The following is a 19,767-nucleotide window of genomic DNA, read 5'->3' as shown; positions in this document are numbered from 1 at the left end:
AACAGATCCCGGATCACGTTTAATCAGATGGAGATTAAAGCTGGAAGAATACGACTACAAAATAATACACAAAACTGGGAAAGCCAACGCTGACGCATTAAGTCATAACGTGACGGCAATAACAGAAGAACAACAAACTGACGACGCCGCATCAGAAAAACAATACGAAGAAGATGATAAAAAACAAATATTATATGAGTACCATGACGCACCTGGGAGGACACCAGGGCGTTGAACGGACAATAAATAGAATACGATTACACCACAACAGGATTAAAACGAGATGTTGAACAATACATCTCAAAATGCGAACATTGTCAGAAAAATAAATTGCGACGACGCGCTAAAGTACTGTTAATGCTAACAGATATGACAAACAAAAACCATTTGAAAAATGCACATTAGATATCGTAGGACCATTGCCTATAATGCCTATGATGAGAAACAAATACATATTGACATTTCAGGACAGCTTAACAAAATTTAGCAAAGGAATACCGGTACAAAACCGACAACAATAGGCGACAATAGCAAAAGAGTTTGTAAACAAAAATCATATTAGAATATGGCCAGATAAAATTCTGACCGATCAAGGAACTTTACCAGCGAATTATTTAAAAATACATGTAAACTATTAAAAATACAAAAATTAAAAATACAAAAAGTAAAACTACAAAAATTGCAATGGCCTACTATCCGAAAACAAACGGAGCATTTGAAAGATCACACCGGATATAAACCGAATATTTATAACACTATATTAACGATCAGACAGATTGGGATGAATGGATACCGTATGCGATGTTTGCGTATAACACGACATCGCACACAACGGGTTTCACGCCGTTCGAACTGGTTTACGGGCACCAAGCACCGCTACCTACGGGTCTAACCAGCTCACCTAAATCATCATACTATGCCCAGGAACTCCGCAAAAGGATACGAGCCGTGAATCAAATAGCGAAAGAAAGCGTCAAAGAGGAAAAACAAAAAACAAAGGAAAACTACGACAGAAAAACAAAAATACGCACATTCGAAGTAGGAGATAAAATCCTATTAGTAGGTATACTAGGCCGGTTCTAACTCAGGTCCTCCGAGGGGGGTGCGGGTGTGCGGGGGGAACGGAAGGCGCGGGGAAGAGGGGAGGGGGAAGTCCGAGGCGGCGATCCTTTGAACTGAGCCGCGGGGGGGGGGGGGGATAGATAAGATAGTAGGTGAAGGGGATATAAACAAATAGATAAACAAATAGATAAACAAGAAGATAAATATATAGATAAATAAATTGTGACTCGAAGGACATGACGTCACGAGGGGGGGGGGGTAGTGAAGAAAGACGAGGTGAGATAAACAAATAGGATAAGATAGCAAGACGATATAAACAAAATGGGCGGCGAAGATGATATAAAAAATTGACATGACGTCAGAGGGGGAGGGGGCCGCCGCCGCCGCCGCCGCCGCCGCCGCCGCCGCCGCCGCCGAGTAAAAAATAAATATCTCTCTCTCTCGTATTATCTCTTCCGTTGCGGCTCCCTCTCTCTTATGGCGAATGTTATTTTTTCTAATTATTTTATGGTGGGGGAGAAAGAAATGAAAGAAATATATGTTTTTTGCATATTATATATGTTTATAGTTTTAAACAAATTGAATACATTTTTAAGTGTGAAATTTTTTTATTCACATGTGTTTTTCTTATACACTAAAAACTAAAGCTAACAGCTCGCAATCGACGAGTTGGCGTCTATCGAATGTATCACAATCGCGTATCGCGTTCGGCACTTCCTCGGGATCTGTTACAACAGACGCGATGTTGGAGAATCGCGTATACTTGGTATCGATCGTATCGATGAATCTGACGAGTCGATCGAACGTCACATCGATACATTCGTCCAGATCAAACATACGGCGCAGGGTCGATTCGATCATCGTTACGCGTACGTTCAAAGATTCAACGTATGAGTGTAACGTCGTTCATCTGGTAAACTCTGACGGTTAACGGTCCGACGCTTATAAAATTATCTTTGTAATCATTTCGCAGCAATTTGTAGATATTCTATCGCTGCTCGTAGAGTCCCTTCCATGTTTCGAGAGACAATATCAATTCCTGTCCCCGATGATCTCCCAGAGCGATCTCCACGTAGCTCGGTGGACCAACGTTGATTCCAATTTCCAAATATTTGTAACACGTGGCCAACAGAGTGTAACGTTTGCTCAGTAAGCGCATGCGACGTTCCACCGAAATACTGTGGAAATTAAATATATAATATTGCACAATATTGGAAAAAAAGAGAAAAAAAATTTAAAAAATGCAGTTGAAACTTACGCGTTACATTCTTTCTTTTGTTTTTCGCCATTGTACGGTGCGCTGCTTCCTTTGGCGGAATACATTACGTGTTGTTCGAATGATGGAGGAGCGGAGTACCTTTTTTATCGTGCAGATCGTTCGATGGAGGACTGATCGCATAAATTTTTTGGCAAACCGTTAATCCCTCCCTCCTTACTCTCCCCCTTTTTTCTAGGAATTTCATTGTTGCAATCAAACATGTAGCGACATGTTCGCAAAGGAGCGCGATGACGTTCAAATTTTTTTCTAGGAAGAGAAAAGATCCGCGAAAAGATAGCTCTTCGTAGAAATCGACGTACGTATCGCGGCGTGTTAAGAGAAGCGCCGATACTCTGGCTGCTATAACAAATTGGGGAGACCTGTGATGATGTTCCGACAAAGGGACAAAGAAATTGTCGATGATATATAATGAGTCATGGGGCGTGCAGGATCACAGTAGATGGAAGTCTATGTGTGAAAAAAATAGTTATAGACGGTAAAAATGGATAATGTGTTAAATATAAAAAATGTATTTAATATGGATAAGGAAGACTTTGTGAATATAGTGGACGAAGTGTTTGGAAATGAAGAAGAAATGGAGATTGACAATATTGACAATATTGACATTGATATTGAAGACGAAGAGCACGCATTGTCTGATGATATCAATTACGTAAGTGATCAAAGTGATGACCTTACGGATTACGCAGAAAAAATTGTTACTCGTTCGGAACTCCTTGCGTTGAATAATAATAAAAAGTATTGTTCAATACAATTTTATTATTCAACGGGTGGTGCACTAATTCTATGTGCCGAATGCATGGTTCGTCTGGCGAGCACTGACATTGGAGTATTGTATGCCGTTAGGAAGCACGAGATAGATACTCTCAATGCGCTAAACAGCCGATTTTGTTCCAATTGCCAACAGTCCGTCTGTGTGATAATGCTATGCAACATGTGCCCAATTTGCACAAATTGAAAAAAGACAGCATTGTGAACGAGTCATATGCAAGTGCTCCGTGGAAGAGTGTGATGTGATATAAAAACAATATGGAAAGGTCATTGGAAGAATTAACAAGTTCTCCGTTATGGGACTCAATCTCTCATCTATCAGTGAACGTGGCGGTGTATTTTATAAAGAGACACTATATCCCAACTCCCCATTTCCCGATTCCTCGTCCAAGAGTTAAGGGACGCTACAATTCGACTCTCTGCTTCTCCGCTCCTTCTGAGGAGCGGAAATAATTCTGGAGACGTGCACATATTATCATTATAGAGGACACGCATACAATATATTACTACTCCTCTCGCGGCAAAAAGTAGCAGAGATAATTCCAAGAAGCGAGAATAATCATATATGGTTGTTCTATTCCCATCAATCTCCGGACATGTCGGAAATACAACGCTTTATATACTGGCTTCGAGTTAAAGCAGCTATAGAGAAAAGAAAAAAAGAAAGTAAAAAAATGTAAAATTGTTTTGATAAGACAGTACAACAATTTAAAAGAATCAAGATTTCGCAATATGGAACACCTAGAGCGAGTGGAACGCAAGCTGCTGGAGCAATGCAGCAAATCGCTACCTTGGTGGAATGTTTCGCGTAGTTGCAACGATGTGACGAGTGCGTTGAACAACTCGAGGAATTTAGCTGTGTTAAACGTTCTCGACTCACCGTTGCAAATAGATAATCTGTGGTGGTGAGGATCGCGTGACTCGCGAGTGCAAAAGTACAACTAGAAAGACGTTTCGTGTACGTTGGTGATGAGTACGCGAGCACTGGTTAGAGACAATGGATCTCTCGTTTGGGGCGAGATTGATACGGCATTTGAAAGCCGTATATTGACTGATGCGGTGATCAATGTGGACTATATCGAGCCGCGACAATTTTTAGAAGACGCTGGTGATGTAGTACTCGAGCGAGTGCGAGACATTGTACAAAGACATGATAGTGTGAAAGTGAACACTGCATTTAACGGCGAGTTTGTGATGGGCGATAAACGCGCGAACAAAAGTATAAACACTAAAAATAGTGAACTCGAGTGTCAAATTTAGACGAGTAGTACGAGCAGTACGTTATCGAACCCACGTTGGCGTCGCTCGAATTCCAAGAACGCGACAATGGATGGACGTTGTCGCGAATTCTAAATTTGACTGTAAACGTGAATAAATATAATCCAATGCACGCGGGATGTTACATCGAATTGCCGCGGGAAATTATGTTAAAGCGAGCGGTGATCAACGTACGATCCAAGAACAATGCGTGTTTCGCGTGGTCGGTGGTCGCGGTTCTGCAGCCGGTCGAAAGGCATACGGATCGAATTGTCGCACCCGCATTATACGACAGTGTTAGATCTCCAAGACATTACGTTTCCAATGACATTAAATCAAATAAAGAAGTTTGAACGAATCAATGACATTTCAATCAACGGCTTCGAGGGAGAAAAGGAGATTCTCCCGATACGGTTAACAGATAAGAAGATGGAGAAACACGCAAATCTATTGTACGTGCAGGATCCGTGCCATGACAACGCGGGACACTTCGCGTACATCAAAGATCTGTCCCGTCTTGTGAGCTCGCAACTGAGTAAAAAAGAACACAAGAAATACTTTTGCGACCGGTATGTATTTTAACAAATTTTATTATTTCTCTTATAAAATTGTTTATTAAAAAATCATATTTTCGTTTGCAGATGTCTACATTACTTCAGTTCGTCTGAAAAATTGCAGTCACATACAACGGACTGCGAAAAAATAAACAATTGCGCCATTCGACTGCGAGGACGACAAGTGGCTTGAATTCAAGAACCACACGAATAAAGAACGACTTCCATTCATCGTTTACGCGGACTTGGAGTGCGTACTACGGCGAATGGAACCGGCAGATAAGGAAGACGCATCGTATACTTATCAGCAGCACGAGGTATTTAGCATCGGATACTACGTGCGATGCTCGTACGACGACGCGTTATCGGTATATCGATTTCGTCGCGGCGAAAACTGCGTTGCGTGGTTCGTTCGGCAACTCGAAGATTTGGCGCATCAAGTAAAAATTCTGTTATCCGCGAATGTCCCCATGGAAACGTTATCGAGAGAGCAGTGGGAGGCATATCGTAGCGCGACGCGTTGTCATATTTGTGAAAAACCATTTGCGTCGGATGACACACGGATACGCGATCATTGCCATCTTACTGGTCGTTACCGTGGTCTCGCGCACTCAAATTGTAATTTAAATTATAAAGATTCATATTGCATTCCCATAGTATTTTACAATTTATCCGGTTATGACGCGCACTTTATCACGGAAATAGCTACGGAAATAGCTACGGTGTTCGAAGGCAGGGTCGACGTGCTGCCGATAACAAAAGAAAAATATATTTCGTTTACAAAACATGTTCAAGATACCACCGAGAGATCAGATTCACGAAATTGCGTACGCCTGCGGTTCATAGATTCGTACAAATTTTTAAATACCAGCCTCGATAAATTGGCATCTTTTCTAACGAAAGAAAAATTGAAAATTTTACATTCCGAATTTTCCACGGTATCAAACGAAGATTTTGACTTGTTGACACGCAAAGGTGTCTTTCCGTACGAATACGTGGATCGCGCGGACCAGCTGCAGGACACGCGTTTACCATCGCACGAATCATTCTATAGCTCGTTGACCGGTGACACGGTGTCGGAGAACGATTACGCGCACGCCGCGAACGTTTGGCAACGGTTTTCCATCCGAACTCTCGGCGAATACAGTGATTTATATCTCAAGACCGATGTCTTGTTATTAGCCGACGTTTTCGAAAATTTTCGCGAAAGTTGCGTCACGAATTATGGACTCGATCCCCCTCATTACTACACATTGCCAGGTTTCACGTGGGACGCCATGCTGAAACATACGCGCGTAAAATTTGAGTTGCTCACCGATATGGTTATATTTATCGAGCGCGGTATATGCGGCGGTCTCAGTCAATGTTCCGGCAGATACGCGCAGGCCAATAACAAGTACATGCGTTCGTACGACCCATCGAAATCGTCGTCATACCTTATATACTTTGACGTGAACAATCTGTACGGATGGGCGATGTATTAACCGCTGCCCTATGCCGAATTTCGATGGGTTGAGAACTTTGACGCGAGCGCGATCGCTCCGGATTCGCCTACGGGTTATATTTTCGAGGTCGATCTCGAGTATCCGCATCATTTGCATGATCGACACACTGACTTACCTTTCTGTCCGACGCGCGATAAACCACCCGGCACGCGGCAGGATAAACTTCTCGCGACGATATATGATAAGAAGCGGTATGTCATCCACTATCGCAACCTGCAGCAATGTACACGCCACGGTCTTCGTATCACAAAGATACATCGCGTACTACAATTTGCTCAATCCGCCTGGCTGCGCGATTATATCGAACTCAATACACACTTTAGAACGTGCGCGAAAAATGATTTTGAGAAAAATTTGTACAAATTAATGAACAACGCGGTATTCGGTAAAACAATGGAAAATGTGCGCAATCACGTCGACGTTAAACTTTTGACCAAATGGGACGATATGGCGCGAAAGCAATAATCGCGAAACCAAATTTCCACAGCCGCAGCGTCTTTGCGGAAAACTTAATCGCCGTCGAACTGCGTAAACTCGAAGTGAAATTTGACAAACCGATTTACGTGGGTATATGTATACTCGACATATCGAAAATCTGCTTGTACGAATTTCATCACGAATACATGTCACCGCTGTATCGCGAGAAACGTAAAGTAATGAACATCGACACGGACAGTCTCGTATACCACATCCAGTGCGACGATGTGTACGAGATGATGAAATGCGATATCGCTAAATTCGATACGAGCGATTATCCACCGGACAACGCGTACGGGATGCCTCTCGTGAATAAAAAAGTACCCGGTCTAATGAAGGATGAGAATAACGGTGCGATAATGACAGAATTCGTCGGACTCAGAGCGAAGATGTACGCGGTGAGGGTGGACGACAGAAAAGACATTAAAAAGGCGAAAAGTGTAAAAAATAACATCGTAGCGCGAACAATAACGTTCGACGATTACACGCGGTGCTTGAATGAAGAGATCGAAATGACTCGTCGCCAGTCATATATAAGATCCAAGCTACATCAAGTATATACGTGCCGAGTCGAAAATCGCTCTGCATCCGTACGATGACAAACGATAATCATACATCGTATCGGATTCGAGACGTTATCGTGGGGACATTGGCGGATTCCATTGTAATATATATATATATATATATATATATATATACATGTTTATACAATGTATATATATTTTATATATTTGTATATGTAGTTTATATGTATGCATATATGCACGTATATATGTATGTACGTACCTATGTATCATATCTATGTACGTATGTATGAACGTATGTATTCTTATAGTTTTATACGATACTGTTATATAATATAGATGTATGTATTTTTTGTAATTTTTATTTTTTTTAGTTTTACAATAAAATTTAGCTGTTCAAATTTATTTTATATATAAAATTTATAATAACAATCAAGATCCTGCTTGCTGAGGAATTAGCTTTAATTTTCTCTTCGATTTATTTAATGTATACTTGGCTTAATACATATATTGTTTATAATGTAGTTTTACATGTGTTCTCGTAAGTTGCATACATGTATAGTTTAAAAAAATGTAATGGAAGAAAAAAAATAACAAATAAATAAAAACTCTTTGTATACATGTATACAGTGTATATTTATTTTTTAATACATTGTAAAATAAAAAAATGAATTAAATCACACTGCTTTTGTTTATCCATGAGTTATGCGATCTATCGAATCCCAACTACTTGACGTAAACCTTGTCTTCCTTCCTGCGTAGTACTTTCTCTACGAGATACACGTCCGGATGAGTCGCGCGATGCAATTCGTGCTTGTAGAACGCGCCCGCGACCGATAGTCCTCGAGCAGATAAGTTACGGGATTAGTACGCTGCACTTTAACAATCTTAAACAATCTTAAACCTCGGTGGTCCAATTTGGCGTGTAACCTTTTTCGAAAACTGTCTTGTACTTGCTCACGCGTACCGATTCGCCTACTTTGAACTTTGCTGGACCTGCGATCTTTATCGCGCTGTATACCGTATCCAAGAGTCTTTTGATGATTGCGGGAGTTACGTCAGCGAGTCGCATGCCGATAGTGCGATGCTTGCGCACGTTGTAATCTGACACGAGACGCGGTAGCGCGTCGACCCACTTGTAAGTGCCGTTGAGCGTAAACATCTCCCACATGTCGTTCTTAAGCGTGTGATTGAATCGTTCGACGATCGATACCTTCAACACCGTATACGTGGTGTGGCGGTCACCGCCACTCCGGCCCTGCAACGAGCGCGCCGGCGCGCGCCACCGCGCTGCCACGCCCTGACACCGTGGGCCCGCGCACGGGAGTGACACACGCTCGCCACGAGATGGCCAGCCGTCCGACCGTCCGCTCGTGCGCTCGTGAAAAGCCGTAAGGCCCGCCCGCGTACGAGAGTGATACTCGCGCTCGCCGCGAGATGGCCACCCGGACAATCAGCAACTCGTGCGCGGAAGACCACACGGCCGCTATATAAGAGCGGCCAGCACCAGCAACCGGCACTACCCCTAAGTGCGCTCTGGGGCCCGTACACGGCTAAGGAGACACTGAGGTCCGACCGCTTGCGGTCAGCTATACGGCTCTTTTTGCCGGCGTTACCGACCCTACACAGGTCGTACTCTCCCCTCGGTGGCCGTTCACGCCATAGAGGGGCTCCTTACCTCTCGACGCGGCCGTTCACGCCGTGCCTCCTCTCGCCGAACTCTTCTCAGCGGCCGTTCACGCCGTTGAGTGGACTCTAGGCATTCCTGCCGAGAGGCACCTGAACGAGCCACCATCGCAAGCATCGGAGGAAGACCACGCCGCAGAGACGACTCCAGATCCCGCCACCACGTCGCAGCCACCGCTACACAGCCGCCGACCTCGCAGCCGCATCCGCCCGTGCCCCAGCGGCCTGCTGGCCGCCATCTCAGCGGGGAGGACTACCCCCGCCACCAGCGCAGAGCGGACCACGTGGCTGGGAGGACGACGAGACGGCCGGACACCGACACCGGGAACACCACGTCGATCAGAGCCCGCGCCGCCAGCGCGGAGGAGCGAACATCGCCCCACGGCCTCTGAGCGAGACCGTCTGGTCGACCTATTTGGCGCCCTCTCGACTTCCTCCTCGTCGGCCGACAGCCACACATCCGGCCCAACGTCGCGAACGCCACCGCGGCCGCACGCAGCAGCTCCGCGGACTTGTCCGCCTACGCCGGGCCGCAATTCATTTTCCGGCCCGCAGGGACGCACGTGGCGAACCAGTCACCCCGCAACGGGCGAGGTTTCCGCCGCAGATCGCAGCACACCACCGTCCATCCGTCCCGAGCTTCACAGGACTACGACTGGAGCTCTCCATCGCTCCGTGGCGCCTAGTACCCCTCGACTTGGGGAGCATCACGCGGGGAACGCCCCGCCGAGACCACCGGCAATCTACGTTCCACGCCGCCTCGCAGACCGAGGCCTCGACTTCCATCGAAGCCGCTCTGGCCACACGAGCCCGGACGCCTCATCACGGCGGAGCCGGTGCCCGTGAGCGACGCACGCAACGTTTCGCAGAGGAATCACGCTCCCCGGCCAACACCGGCGACTCCTCTTATACGCGAGGAACTCAAACGCCCGCGCCGCGCCGTTAATGTACACGACGTTTTCTTGTCTCTATTAAATATGCCTAAAATGTACGCATGAGATTCATCTATTTCTGGGAACCAGCACGACAACCTTCCATTCCCCGTCGCCCATTCCGCCTCGTAATTAAACAGCGGACTACCAGCGTCGGAGACTCAACAGATCGACAACATTTTTGGTGGTGGATAAACGAACCACCACATTGGTGTACCACAAACCCCATAGTGGAATAATGATTAACGTTGTATTTTTTCAAGAGTTTTTGCACATCGGCGTTATAAAATTCCTTTCCCGTTTGCAAGTTTCTCGGGCAACTTCCGCTCTCTCGAATTATCTTAGCGATAGCGTTAGCCGTCTCTCGCTTCCGACCTTGCTCTTGAGCGGTACGACCCAGGCGTACTTGCTCAACGCATCGATAACGGTGAATATGTAGTGATGGCCTCTGTTGAACCTCGAGTACGGACGCATCTCGACGATGTCAGCCTGCCACAGATGTCGTATCCTCGAATTATGACACGTCTTCGCGGAAAATTTCTCCTCGCCGGAGTGTGCAATTCCTCAACGAGTCGTCGCCTCTCGGAGCTAACATTTTTTTCACGTCCATCGGATCGCATGTTTCGACAATGTTTAATAGTAAATAAGATATACAATTTAAAATTGTTTTTTTCCTCACTGACGTTAATCGACTGGCTCGTTTCGTCGATACGCGATTAATTTATAATAATGCCGGCTTCGCGAAGTTCCTCGATGATCGACAGCATCTCGTTGTCGTGAGCGTTGTTACCAGCTCGGTGCGAAGCATCGAGCAATCGGAGTCAATTCACCAGCTCGTTGGGATCGTCCCAATGCATGTAATCGATCTTGTTGTCGTTTAATTTCATGGCGGTTGGTATATTGCTCACGCCTGCACTCTTTTTATCGCTACTTCCATATGTAGATACGATCGGAGCAATGATAATATACTTGGATCCCTTATTGCCCTTGATGGAATTATGGGCGCTGTGACCACGTCTATGAGCATTTGTTGTTAACAATATACTTTTATACGTTTGTTTGTCATTCTCGGTAAAAACTGCGTCATCGGGAAGTCTCTTGAAGATCAATTCGTACAATCCTAGTGTACCATTGTATCTCACATTGTCTATGATTATGGAGTCATTTTTGTCAACGTCAAATTTCTTGTCACTAAGCATCGCACCATTATTTTTATCGAAATAAACACCGTATACGCGATCAAATGTATCGTTTTTTCCATTATCATCGAGGAGACGGCTTACGTACTTTTGCCCCAATGGTCCCAGCTGGCTGATTATGCAACGCCTCTCGACTTTGTTGCGTTTGCAGAGTCTGTCTGATGATTGTTTCGAATGACGGTTCATTGACGTCTTTTGTTTCGAAAACATCTTCCTTTTGCAGGAACAGCGGTGGTTCTTTCGGTGGGTCTTTCGATGGTTGTATCGGTGTAGACTCGAACACGAATGAATCTGACGCGGCTTTCAATTCTTTCGTTGTACGTCGTTTTTTAGACTGCGGCATTAATTTCAATCATCCAATATCCGTTCAATGAATCCATGAATCCTTGTTAGTAGTAGTAATATCGTTATCGCTGTCTTCACGTTTTTGTTTTTTCTTAATACCGAGATCCTTTGCTTCTTTTTCAATCGATTGAGATTCCTCGGTTTTTTCAACAATCTGTTTCAGAAGTTCGACGATGGGCTTGAAGCGTTTCTCTAACGCTGTATCTTCAGCTATTTTACCAATTTTTAAAGCGCGATATTTTTTGCGAATCGAATCGCTCGTTTTCGCAATCTGTTTTGCTATTTTCTTGCGATCTTTGGTGTTATCCATGTTGCCTGCTTGACGTATCGACATCGATTAACCACGTTACGGTACTGCAAACGTATGAAATTCCTTTCTGTATCGCATTGATAAGCGGACTGTCCTTATCTATCACTAGAAATCCATACTCACGTTGCCAACAATCGCGGCATAACGCACAGAATTCATCGTATGACATGTCGGTATTCACGTGATCGTTGTAAACATGTTTCAAGTTGGTACCATCCTGTTTGAACAGAATCAGCAGGTTCGCATTGTCACGTATCAGATGTTTAGGTATCCTCACGTACGTCTGACAGAGATAGAAGCAATCGACGTTCGAATGGCGGCTCATCGAAAAGTATTCTCTCACAGCATCTTGTTTATCGCACGCAACGTCGTCGAAGACGAAGATCGAATTGGGACGTGCCTCGCTCGGTGGAATGACGTCACTGTTGTTGGAGAACATAAAGTAGCCGATTTCTTCTATCGATGTCAACAAAGTTTCGAGATATCGATATTTCGATTGTTGCAACGATTTCGAGTATACGTACACGTTCTCGAAACGTATACGTATGAACTCTCGAGCAAGCTTATGAGAACGTTGGTTTTACCACAATTCGACGGCCCGCAAATGATGGCGCGTATAGTAACATTTCACCATGCTTGCGCTCCGTCGCGATGTCTCCCATCATTCGCGCTTTCTCGTCACAGTACAGCAGTCGCGACGCGTATCATCAGCGGCTGCCGTACAAATTTCATGTTCGCACTGCGTTATCTAGACTTCGATCGAACGCCTATTTATAGGCGCGTGAAATCGCGAATCGCTCAGTAGCAAAAGTGTATCTCTCGCTGTCGCATCCCTCCGATATTCGGGATTTGAGCGCTCAGCAGTTGCAATATATACCGAAGATCATACTGTTACGCGTGTGCGGTACTTATATCGATCACGTGTGAGATAAGCTTCCGGGACATATAAAGGCGGATTTGGAGTTTCAAACCTATCGTCGCTGCGTCGAGTATTATAATCAATCGTGGGATCGAGATCATATAGACGGTCCTGCACCGAAGATAAAGGATTATAGCGCATGTCAGCAGCAACGTTGAACAAAAGCTGTGGTGGAGGTCTGCTCAATCGAGCGATAAACGCGTTTCCTTTCGAACTACATATCCCCGGCTATCAGTTTTGCGATCCATACTCTCGTATCGGTACTCGGCTGAAAGAGCGATTAGCCAGAGAGAAACGGGCATAAATCCACTGGACGCGGCGTGCCGTGAACACGACATTGCGTATTCTCAGAGCAACGATCTCATCGACAGACACGCGGCGGACAAGGTACTCGCCGATAAAGCCTTAGAACGCGTCATCGCGAGAGATTCGGCTCTGAGCGAGAAAGCTGCAGCTGCAGCCGTTTGGGCAGCGATGAAAGCCAAGATCAAGATCGGCATGGATATGAAGGCGAAGAAAAAAGCCGGCAAAAAAAAGAAACGAATACTTCCAACGGCGAAACGAGGTGGTGTGTTTCCGATTTTGCCAATTTTGGGCGCGCTCGGATCTTTGATCAGCGGAGCGGCCAGCGTGGCGAAAGCGGTAAATGACAGGAAAGTCGCGCAACGTCAACTCGAGGAACTGTAACGTCGTGCGATGGAAACGCGCGGACAGGGACTGTATCTCGCTCCGTACAAATACGGACGGGGACTATATCTCGCTCCGTACAAATACGGACGGGGATTCTATTTCGCTCCGTACAACCGCGGACGAGGCGTAACAGCGAAAAAAAGAAAAAAAGAAAAAAAAACGCCAAAGAGATAATAAAAGTACCTACGGGTGTAATCACCAACGTACAATTGGACCAGCTGGTGAAGCGTATGCGCGTACCATACTTTAGAGGCGTTTTTATGCGTGACGCATTACCGATTAGCGACGCGCGTCGAAAAGAGAGCGGTATCGTAAATCTGGACGACACGACGGGTCCCGGCACTCATTGGATAGCGTACGCAAAGAGAAACAATCGCGTTGTGTACTTTGACAGTTTCGGTAATCTTCGACCGCCCAAGGAACTGATACGATTCGGAGACGATGTTACGATGGAATACAATCGAACGTTTTATCAGACGTACGATCAGAGCGTCTGCGGATAGCTATGCTTGTGGTTTCTTCTCCAAAACGGTCGATGTGCGTAAATTTAAAAAGACAAAATGTCGCGGCGTCTCAATATTTATCGAACGCTTTTTCCATCATGTCGCTGACGCTTACGCTGAGCGGGAAGAGCAGCGTTCTCGCGGCAAATTACTTTCCAACCATAGATTTGAGCGACGATGACTACGAGCTTGGTCTAACAATTTTAGAGACTTATCACACGATACCGAATGTAAACGCTTCGAACAATACATTTTATTTTGGCAAAGACGACGCAGAAATTACGATTCCCGAGGGGTCGTATGAACTGCCATAAATCAATTTTTGAAACGTGAGATTTTATGGAAACGTCCGCGACGCGACGCGCCCGAGGATAACGCTGGTGACACCGCGCGCGGCGATGACGAGATTGGAGAATACCCGATAGTGCTCCGCGCAAATTACAACACGATGAGATGTGAGATTAAATGCGTCTACAGAATAAACTTTAACAAGTCCCATAACATTGGATCGCTGCTGGGTTTCTCGAGGCGTATACTGCAACCGCGAAGGTGGCACGAATCGGACGTGTCGATCAACATAATGAACGTAAACATTATCCGTGTAGAGTGCAACGTGACCGCGGGCGCATACAGCAACGACAAAAGTGTGCACACGATACACGAATTTTCACCGAGCGTGTCGCCAGAATATAAGATATCGGAAAGGCCGATGCAGATCATTTACCTGCCAGTCATCGTACGGAGCATTACGGAGCTAACGATACGCATTGTTGACCAAAACGGACGATTGCTCGATTTCAGAGGAGAAGAGATCACCATCAGATTGCACGTACGACAGCGACAGCGATAATGCGAGCGTGACATTTGAGATGCTCATGTTGAACGAAGCGAAGCATACGCAGAGAGATAACGCATCTTTTACAAAGAAAACATCGATCGACAATATTCGCTCATCCGGCTGCGTCAAGAAGAGGAAGAAACTTAACGCGTCGAACGTTAAATTTTTCCAAGCTTTAGGATTCGCGGTGCGCAACTTGTGAAATGACTGATATCCTAAACATCGAAGACGAGCCAATCTTTGACGATTGCATCGCCAAGATTGAGACTCATGCGTACAACTCGTTCGCCAATACGACGTTCGGGGTACAGCGATGAGATAAGAATACCTATACAGCAACAGGATCTGTACACATTGCCGTACGAAAGCTTTCTATATCGAGGGAAAACTAACGAAGAACAGAGTTGTCGAGGGATCTGATGTGGTGTTGGGAAATAATTTTGTCGCGTTCCTGTTCGATGAGATTCGATACGAGCTTGATGGTGTGGAGATTGATCGTAACAGAAACGTGGGCGTAACCAGCACGCTCAAATATTACGTAACGGCATCATCCGACAGAAGCGTGATTCTGAGGAATGCCGGTTGGGATGCGCGTACTAACGCGGATGGATATTTTAACTTTTGCGTATCTCTCTACATTGTTGGGATTCTGCGAGGATTACAGACACGTGGTAATCAACGCTCGTCACGAGTTGATCTTGATACGATCGCGTAACGACAACAATTGTCTGATGGGAAATTCGACATTGGACCCCGTGATCGACTTATTCAAGATACAATGATGAATGCCACACGTGTTATTGAGCGAAATAAAAAAACTATCGATGCTGCGCACTTTGGAGAGCGAACGATACTTGAGCATGGCTTTTCGCTCGTGGAATCTGTACGAGTTTCCGCTATTATAGCGTACAACCAAGCATTCGTGGGCCATCAAGACCGCTACTCAGCTCGAGAAGCCGCGATACATCATCTTCGCTCTGCAAGCAGGTCGCAAAAATGTCATGGCTAAGGACACGAGCCGATTCGACGACTGCAACTTAACCAACGTGAAACTTTATCTGAATTCGGAATGTTATCCGTACGACGATATAAATCTTGATTTCGACAAAAACAGATGGTCCGTGTTGTATGAAACGTACGCGCATTTCTACAAGGGTTACTACGGATACGAATATCTCGAGCCGAGTCTCACCGTCTCACGTCTTTTCTGCATAATCCATTCGTAATCATCGATTGTTCTCGACAAAACGAATCAGTCAAGAGCGCAACCGTGGACGTGAAATTGAAATTTGAGACTAAGGAGAACGTACCGATGAATACCACCGCGTACTGTCTCATTATACACGATCGTGTGGTTCACTACAATCCGTTGACCAATGTTGTACGCAAGATCACCTAAGAACATCGCTGGCATGAGAGAGAGAGACAATAAAATCTACGATACATCGAAATCGACCGCAGTCTCCAAAAATTGCTCGTCATGGTCGCACCAACGTTCGTAGACCTACAAGGTTTTCTCATTGGAGGACAGTTTGTTGTAAAGGAGTTTGCCGCTCTCAGAAAACGGACAGTTCTTTCTCATTTTCGCAAGCCCTATACCATGGCATTTCCTTGCAAGTGCCGACAAGTCTCGCACACGCTGGGTGATACGTCATCACCATAGACTGCGATGGGACTGCGACGGAACGATTTCATACAGCAAAGCTAAGAGTTTGATTACAAAGGCTGTGCATGGAACGGAAGAAGACGACGACGACGACGACGACGACGACGACGATGACAGCGATGCTGTCGTATATGTCAAGGGACATGAAAAACGACAATGGCTGTGGAATTTGCTTCTGGACGATGAGCGAGTGTACATCGAGACTCTGGATGCTGATTACGAAGACATAGATTCTCTAAACAATCTGGACGCTGATAATACTATGCGATGCGGATATCACTATACTAATTGCGCATTACAAAATATATTCAAATTATTTAATTGGTGGTCAGATAACCATGAATAAAATAAATATGATATACGAATTATGTTTTTTTATTTCTTTCCCATGCGTTGATAATTCTAACGATCGACGTACCGCTTCTTATCATATAACGCCGAGAAGTTTATTTTGCCGGGGTGACTCGCGCGTGTCGGGTAGGTCAGTGTGTCAGTCATGCACATGACAAAGAAATTGAATTCACGATTTAAAAAAAAGTGAAAAATTTTTTTAATATTTATTTAATGCAAAAGAATAACTCATACAATGCACTTTTATTTATTGTATATATATTCATTTGTGGATCTTTATTACTTATGTAATTATTCAATTAATTATGTAATTATTCAAAGTAATGAGAATACCTGTAGAAAAAGTTCATCACACTTCTTCATCATCATCTTCATATGGACGTAAACCAAAGAGTCTCTGCAAATCAAATACGTCCTCGCGAGTAATTTCTTCCCATAAAAAGTATAAATACTCCTTGTATTGGCGACGCTGATACCGTATCCACCGCCGATGATTAATATTCATAAAACCATTAATTTTGATATCATATGTGCATAAATATTACAAAAAATAATAAAAAAATCTCAATTTCACACAATACATCACATATCAAATAAAGGAAAAAAGACAAAAGAGAGAAAAAGAAAAAAAGGAGAAAAAGTTACGTATCCCATTCGAGTGGTGTATCTGAATTTTCATAAGATTCTGTACTTGCACGGTTTCCACAACTGAGATACCATTGAGATAATGTCTGTCAAATTACAAAAATATTGAGTTTAATATTTTTAACAATGTTGTGTTTAATATTTTAAACATTAGAAAGATACATGTGAATAAATATACGTACTGCTTCAGTTGGATAAGTAATTTTTAATAAATCTCTAATATACGCCAAATAATCAAATTCCTGCGATGCCTTTTCACTTGCCATTTCTTCTCGTTGAGCGTTAGACACTACGCGATACTTTTGCGTTTTTTTTTGTATGCAATCACATTTTTTGTATGCACGTCAGCTTTCTCTCTCACATTAGACTTCCATCTACTGTGATCCTGCACACCCCATGACCCATTATATATCATCGACAATTTCTTTGTCCCTTTGTCGGAGCATCATAGGTTTCCTCTATTTGTTTATAGCAGCAGAGTATCGGCGCTTCTCTTAACACGCCGCGACACGTATGTAGATTTCTACGAAGAGCTATCTTTTCGCGGGCTCTTCCTAGAAAAAAATTTGAACGTCATCGCTCTCTTTTTTGCGAACATGTCGCTACATGTTTGATTGCAACAATGAAATTTCTAGAAAAAGGGGGGAGAGGAAGGAGGGAAGAGATTAACGGTTTGCCATATAAAAAATTTACGCGATCAGTCCTCCTCCATCGAACGATCTGCACGATAAAAAAGGTATTCCGCTCCTCCATCATTCGAACAACACGCAATGTATTCCGCCAAAGGAAGCAGCGCACCGTACAATGGCGAAAAACAAAAGAAGGAATGTAACGCGTAAGTTTCAACTGCATTTTTTTTATTTTTTTCTCTTTTTTTCCAATATTGTGCAATATTATATATTTAATTTCCACAGTATTTCGATGGAGCGTCGCGCGGTGCGTTTACTGAGCAGACATTACACTCTGACGGCCACGGGCTACAAATTTCTGGAAATTGGAATCAACGTTGGTCCACCGAGCTACGTAGAGATCGCTCTGGGAGATCATCGGGGACAGGAATTGATATTGTCTCTCGAAACATGGAAGGGACTCTACGAGCAGCGATAGAATATCTACAAATTGCTGCGAAACGATTACAAAGATAATTTTATAAGCGTCGGACCGTTAACCGTCAGAATTTGTCTGATGAACGACGTTACACTCGTACGTCTTGAATCTTTGAACGTACGCGTAACGATGATCGAATCGACGTTACGTCGAATGTTTGCTCTGGACGAATGTATCGATGTGACGTTCGATCGACTCGTCAGATTCGTCGATACGATCGATACCAAGTATACGCGATTCTCCAACATCGCGTCTGTAGTAACAGATCCCGAGGAAGTGCCGAACGCGATACGCGATTGTGATACATTCGATAGACGCCAACTCGTCGATTGCGAGCTGTTAGCTTTAGTTTTTAGTGTATAAGAAAAAAACATGTGAATAAAAACATTTCACACTTAAAAATGTATTCAATTTGTTTAAAAATATAAACATATATAATATGCAAAAAACATATATTTCTTTCATTTCTTTCTCCCCCACCATAAAATAATTAGAAAAAATAACATTCGCCATAAGAGAGAGGGAGCCGCAACGGAAGAGATAATACGAGAGAGAGAGATATTTATTTTTTACTCGGCGGCGGCGGCGGCGGCGGCGGCGGCGGCCCCCTCCCCCTCTGACGTCATGTCCACGCGCCCTGTCCAATATTTTTATATCATCTTCGTCGCCCATTTTGTTTATATTGCCTTGCTATCTTATCTTATTTGTTTATCTTACCTCGTTTCGTCTTTCTTCACTACCCTCCCCGTGACGTCATGTCCTTCGAGTCACAATTTTCTATTTATTTATCTATGTATTTATCTTCTTGTTTATCTATTTGTTTATCTACTTTTTTATTCACTTGTTTATATCCCCTTCACCGAATCCTACTATCTTATCTCCTCCCCCACTCTCAGTTCAAAGGATCGCCGCCTCGGACTTCCCCCTCCCCTCTTCCCCGCGCCGTCCGTTCCCCCCGCACACCCGCACCCCCTTCGGAGGACCTGGGTTAGAACCGGCCCTATATTCCTACTCCTATTGTACGACGAAATATTTCGACGAGGGTGATCGAAAAAATTAGACGCGTTATGGATCGGACACTATGTAATTTTAGAAAACACGGGCGACGTAAATTATAAAATAAAAATGGGCCGCCGAACAATAAACG

The 19,767-nt window shown here is 44.3% G+C and overlaps 1 protein-coding gene and 1 pseudogene across 2 annotated transcripts; both read left to right on the top strand.

Moving 5' to 3' along the window:
• Positions 1 to 1,201: 1,201 nt before the first annotated feature.
• Positions 1,202 to 6,407, top strand: LOC148936964 (uncharacterized). Its single transcript, XM_089075509.1, has 2 exons — positions 1,202 to 4,938; positions 5,011 to 6,407. Exon 2 carries the CDS (start codon positions 5,190 to 5,192, stop codon positions 6,405 to 6,407), a length of 1,218 nt encoding a protein of 405 aa, XP_088931635.1. The 5' UTR covers positions 1,202 to 4,938; positions 5,011 to 5,189.
• A 5,577-nt stretch (positions 6,408 to 11,984) lies between these two features.
• Positions 11,985 to 19,022, top strand: LOC148936963 (uncharacterized; annotated as a pseudogene). Its single transcript, XR_016138905.1, has 2 exons — positions 11,985 to 18,348; positions 18,428 to 19,022. The product of XR_016138905.1 is annotated as an uncharacterized LOC148936963 (transcript).
• Positions 19,023 to 19,767: the final 745 nt, after the last annotated feature.

Source organism: Pogonomyrmex barbatus, unplaced genomic scaffold (assembly GCF_055798465.1).
Source record: "Pogonomyrmex barbatus isolate J1 unplaced genomic scaffold, ASM5579846v1 scaffold19, whole genome shotgun sequence".
Taxonomy (NCBI): domain Eukaryota; kingdom Metazoa; phylum Arthropoda; class Insecta; order Hymenoptera; family Formicidae; genus Pogonomyrmex; species Pogonomyrmex barbatus.
Note: the sequence above shows the minus strand (reverse complement) of the source record. Positions and strands in the feature narration are given on the sequence as shown.